Source organism: Rhyacophila brunnea, unplaced genomic scaffold (assembly GCF_057557595.1).
Source record: "Rhyacophila brunnea isolate RB1 unplaced genomic scaffold, BYU_Rbru_1.0 scaffold_24, whole genome shotgun sequence".
NCBI classification, from domain to species: domain Eukaryota; kingdom Metazoa; phylum Arthropoda; class Insecta; order Trichoptera; family Rhyacophilidae; genus Rhyacophila; species Rhyacophila brunnea.
The window spans coordinates 12,392,078-12,398,077 of record NW_028232904.1 but is presented as its reverse complement, the minus strand read 5'-3'; the positions used below and the strand labels follow the sequence as shown (position 1 = coordinate 12,398,077).

The 6,000-nt window shown below is 34.2% G+C and overlaps 1 protein-coding gene across 1 annotated transcript in view; it reads left to right on the top strand.

Moving 5' to 3' along the window:
- Nucleotides 1-933: 933 nt before the first annotated feature.
- The window catches only part of LOC147069059 (uncharacterized), a 28,998-nt gene continuing 23,931 nt past the window's right edge, over nucleotides 934-6,000 (top strand). The window contains exons 1-2 of the mRNA XM_085951595.1: nucleotides 934-1,056; nucleotides 5,629-5,696. Of these exons, the coding sequence (XP_085807721.1) occupies nucleotides 942-1,056; nucleotides 5,629-5,696 (183 nt within the window). The 5' untranslated portion in view covers nucleotides 934-941. The remainder of the gene's footprint in view (nucleotides 1,057-5,628; nucleotides 5,697-6,000) is intronic.

Sequence of the window (6,000 nt, the reverse complement as noted above, 5' to 3'; positions counted from 1 at the left end):
ACGGGTATTCAAATATTTACCTACATGGTTTGTTACACTTTTCTTCCAGTCGATTGTCATTAAATTAACATGGACAAACACTGCCATACATATATAAGTAATACAAAATAATGCACTAAACGTAAAACCACTGTTTAAGCTACATACTACTTCATACCCAACGTACCCAGTAAATACTAGGTATATTATCCCATATGCATTTTAAATTAAAATGATATTATTATAGATAGAGGTTTATTATAAACCTCTATCTATAATAGACGTTAGAAGTTAATTTTCGCAACGTTAATAATATCGCAATTTAAAAGAAACGTGATTTTTTTTTAAGATAAGGGGTGGCTTTCTGGGTTTTTTCACGAGGGCGGCCGTGTTCCTCGGGGCGGGACTGATTGATTTACCATTTCAGACGTCGCGAAGAAGAATACATTCGCATTGATGTGGTCATAGATGTCTAAAACCGCGTGAAATACACTTAATTTTGAATGATACAACAATGTTATTGGCCTTGCATTGTTCAACTGATTGGCGAACTACCTACCATTATTGTTATATTGTTACGTTTAATTTACGACTATGAGTGAATCCATATATACATGTAATATAAATAAAACGTAACTATATATGAACAGTTTAATTGGTCAATAAACGTGTATGAAATAAAAAAAGACATGTTAGAAAAATAATATTAATATGAACGATTCAAAAATTGGCGGCTCAAGTTGTCATGGCAGCAGTAAAAATGTAGTTGCCATAACAACGCTTATTACAAAACAAACAATCGAACATTGTAATTTGTATACAAAACACGCCAATGTCAAGCTTAAAATAGAAAATAGTGTTCATTTAAGTTATATAAATAAGGAAAATCAAGCTTCCACTCTTGTATTTAAGATAAATCGTGAATAATGTAAAGGAAGAAATGTTGCCAGTGCTGCTCAAGTATGGCTGTCAAATCGTCGTATCACTGGAACCACGACTTTCCGAAATTAGCTAGGGAATCTGGTTTCATTTTCAACACGCACAAACCAAAAGTATGCATCGATTGGAACAGTATAAGTAGGTATTATCATCAGCTTATTTTATAAATAACCTAACTACAGAGTAAACTTCTCGTATTAGTGATCCTGGGTCCAGGGTTCGAAACTGACTTGAGTGAACACCAGCTAGGGTAAAGTGCTGCTTTTGCTCCAAAACTAAGCATATTTTCTTGTTTCTTCAACCATGTCCGCCTTTTAGTTGAAGCATATTATGGCTACCACATGACACCCCAAGAATACCTGTCGCTCGTCAGTCTTCTTGTTCATTGCAGGTCATACCAGCATCCCGTAACTCCGTTGTATACACTCTGTGGATATTATTAGAGGCCTTCCACGACACTGGAATCCGGGCTTGAAGAACAGGCAAGCCAGGCTGAAACTCTCCTGAGACATTTGCAGCGTCGTCTTTTCAATGTTAGTCTGATGAGCTGCCGATTTGTTCGCTCTCTTATCTCCTCGTTACTCCTAAAGTTATATTAGCGTACGCCCACTGTCCGCCGCAAATATTTGTTCTCCAATGTGAGTACCTATACGGTTGCTCTGAGCTCTAAACGACCACAGGGACGTCCTAAAACCCGATGGATCGATGATCTCATAAAGTTTGCTGGATGTATGAGACAGTGAAGGACTAGGGACCGTGAAGAGTGAGATAAGGAGATAAGAGAGACATTTATCCGGCAGTGAATCGACCCCGGCTGATGATCAATATTCACAGAAATCGGCAGCATATAACTGGACAATGAGCTCTCTCTACGTTTACTCTTTATTTTTTAGCTTAGAGTGATAAAATTTCATAGAGAGATATTTTTCAAAAATAAAAAGATAAACGTGGATCTATTTGTTATCAAAATCATTTTTTTTGTGTTTTCTTTTAGATCGGAGATTACGAAAACAGATACGAAAGTTATTTTAGATCAACTTTACTAAAAAAAGTGTTTAATAAAATAAACATTTCAAAACAAATATAAAAATTATGTCAGATAAAATTGATACGGTGTAGTGATAATCAGGCCTTATCAGAATTCATAGGGTAAGGCAGAAGAAGCAGCTGCCATGGGCTTCATCATTTTATAGGGCCTCAATCTTCAACTCTGTATAACTCTAAATACATAACTAAGTTAACAGCATATAATATTATACAAGGGGTATGAATGGCGAAGTCTAATCATGTACAGTAAAAACAAAACAATGATTCGGTTCGTGGATTGTATGCGTACGAATACATATACCGTTGTCAGCGCTATGGGCACGCCAACTAACAGGTAATTGATAGCACTACTAGGGCTAAACATCCGCACACACACACCATCGCCCTACCGAATCATTTTTTGTTTTTACTGTACCTAGCTCAATCGACCAGCTCATTTGGCTCTGATAGGACTTACTAAATACAGTGTATCCGTTTTCAGGGGTCAAGCAAGACTAACTAAAAGACAAACTAGCTTTTATGTGGTAGAACTCCATTATAATGGTTGAGAAACAAAGCTATTTTTATTAATTAACTAAGCTCAAATTTAAATTAATTTATTTTTACATGTTATAGTGAACTTTAGAAATTATAAATTTAAGATGTTCACAACATAACATTGAAAAAAACAAAGAAATAGTATTAACCAGATGTATGCCACAAGCGCATTCACGCGCTCTACAAATCCGTGCATGCAAGGCCGGCCATAGGAAATGAGCGTGTATACACGATGTACTTTACACTTACTACACTAGGTCGGTTGTTTTAAATAAATTAAAACATTGTACACAATATACTGCCATCTCTTGTAATCATGGTGACATTTTTAACCGATATGGTCGACTATAACTAAAGTTGAAGATTCAGACGACCTGTTACCAATCTCAGACATTTGTCATAGAGCGAGTTAGATTATTTTTCATAGAAATTCGCGGCCCACAGGGTACCGTCACACTAATACTCCCCCGGATTTAATGGGTTACATAAAAAAAATAGTTTATTAAAATAATATTGAATTGGTGCGATGAACATAAACTGGAATTTTATATCGTATTACCCATAGTTTTGAATTTAAAAATGGCGGTTTTAAAATTAAAAATTACCCAGTCCTCGCAATTTCTCTGATGGGCCCTGGTAATAACTATTTCTTCATGTTGTCGTACTGTTTGTTATCTATAATTTTGTGAATGAGGTGCCTATCTATTTATTGAAACTTCATTATCTTGCACCAAATGAATCCAATTAAACACTACAAAATCCTCAATTATTTATTATGGACAGTGGCAAAACTGTCTAGCATATCAGTGCTTCTCAAACTTTTGGTGTTCGTAGCTGGTGTTGCTCCAACATTTCTCGACCACAATAAGCTATCGATGGTCATTGATACATCATATCTGACATTCAATATTTTTGATAGGGGGTAGTTAAAATGTTATACAAAAACTATTAAATGATATTAAATAAAAACAAAAATACGCTTCAGCCGCGTTGCCACGATCCAAGTACACTTAGACCGAGCCCCATCCAAGCGCACTCGTACGGGACAGCTTCATACTAATTACTCCTATCCAAGCTACTTGGACCGCGTTCTACTCATCCAAGCTAGCTTGGATAGGAATAATTAGTATGAAGATGTCTCATACGAGTGCGCTCGGTCCAAGTCAACTTGGATCGTACTTGGACCGTGTTAATGTGGCTTTAGTGCAAAAATAATTTAGTTCATTTTTAATATAACGGTATTTTTGTTTTTATTTAATATCATTTAATAGTTTTTGTATAACATTTTAACTACCCCCTATCAAAAATATTGAATGTCAGATACGAGGTGTCAATGTTAGACCATCGCTATTCAAAATTTAAAAAGCAATGCTGAATGAATTCGAAATTCATATTTTTAAAATTGGAATAATATTCAAATTATTGTCACAACAATGCTTCTGACTATACTGTTTTATGTAAGCGAGTCATCACACGTCTTTATCAATACTCCATTAAATCAGTAGCGAAGGGTGGAGGTAGGCTGTTCATATCCCCCAAAATTAGTGCACATTAAACTTTGTCAGTCATTCGTTTTTGTTGAACTAGGACTATAATTTACAGAGATGGTGTTGGTTAGTTTTTAAAATTCAATTAAGCCCTGCGAAAACCAAGCCATAATTCAAAAAATACTTGTCTATCTATAAAATATCTAAAATTATGCAATTAAATCATGCATAGCTTTTATTATAGTTTGGTTAGGCAGGGCTTAATTAATGAATTTAAAAAAATGAACCAACAATAATAATATGTGTAATATTTATTCTTTATCCAACGAAAACAAATAAGTATGAATAAAAAGTGTGCACAATTTTGTCGTATCGCCCAAAGTATACCAAAACTATTATGGTTTGGTTTAGGCAGGGTTTAATTGATTTAAAATAAATAACAAACACCATCTGTATATTATTGTTGACTTAGTTCAATAAAAACAAATATGAATGACTAACAAAGTTGTGTACTATTTATGGCGGATCTTAACAGCCTACCTCCACCCTCTGCATTAAATACGTCGGCAACGTGCTGCTCGCGGGTATACAACCTATTATAAACATTCGATGACGACAAGCCCCCACTAGCTGTCATTTATATAAAAAAGCCATACTTATAAAAAAATGTCAGTTTCTTTGTCCCTTGGGTAGAATTTCAATTTTGTGACGTCGGAGGTTGTAACAAATTATTATTTTTAATTATTCCTTTTAAATTGTTACAGACATTTCAAATTATTGATTTACGACATCGATATATTATTATGTACAGTATATTTTGTGCTTTAGTCAGATTTAGAGAGATTTATATCACGTCTATTAGATTCCATATCGCTCAATACCCAAAAACCCTGAAGAAAACCTTCTACAAATATGGAACCTAAATATATGACTAGGTTACTAAAGCTACTACAAGTCGTTCTGCATTAACAATACAAGAAACTATTTCTTTTATTCAACGAATAATTTTATTTAAAGATTTAAGAATGTAACATTCTTTATTGAACATACCAACATAATTTGAAAATATGTCAAAGAAATAATAATATAACCACAATTTTTTTTTTTTGAAAAAGGTTTTCTTTCTAGAGTAGTTATAATATATTTTTCCAACGTGTTTTTAAATTATGTATGATCAATAAAGAATGTAACATTCTAAAATCTTGTGAATTATTTGTTAAATAAAAGTAATATTGTATTTAATTATTAGCAAGTGCATGTACGTTATAACAAAAATTTGGAGTGATCCTGACACTGGTTGGTAATATGAAGGTACATAATTATTAATACATTGTTTTTAAATACAAAAACTTACTGCCAATAATAAAGAAATTTAGAAAGCGCTTCAGAGAATTTAATAAAAACCACTAGTCAACTTTGTCGCAATTAGATAGGACACTTATAGGTCAAGAGCACACCGGTGCAGGTTTGAATCCTGCTGGGTGTTATTATTATATTTTTATTGCCATATTACTTACAATCTCAACTGTACAGTAATAAAAATGTTTATCATAATGACATTATTTCTAAATACAAGGAAAAACCTTGTATTTTAGTTTATCTCTTTACAGAGTTGGTTAATATTTATTTTTAATTTCAGAAGTTATAGATATCGACCGAGTCATCCAGGAAAGAGACTTTATGACAATTGATGAACACATTTATGAGGTTTGTATGACTATTTCCCTTATTCTTCTCAACGTTTATTAGATTGTACAATATCATGTTGATACCAGATAAAGGTCTCCCACAGGAGACCACTTTAAAGGGCGGACCGAACCATCAACTTAAGTCCCAAAACACCACAGCCTACGTCCACTCTTCGCGGTTCTCGCAATCCTCGGCCGAGCAGAGCCCGCCTCCACAAATCCGACTTCAAATTCGTCCGCGCTCCCGCCAAAACACAGACGCGGTCTGTCGAAAACGGGAGCTCGAAACAGCGCCGTCACGAGAAATTCGTCGGTAAAACAGA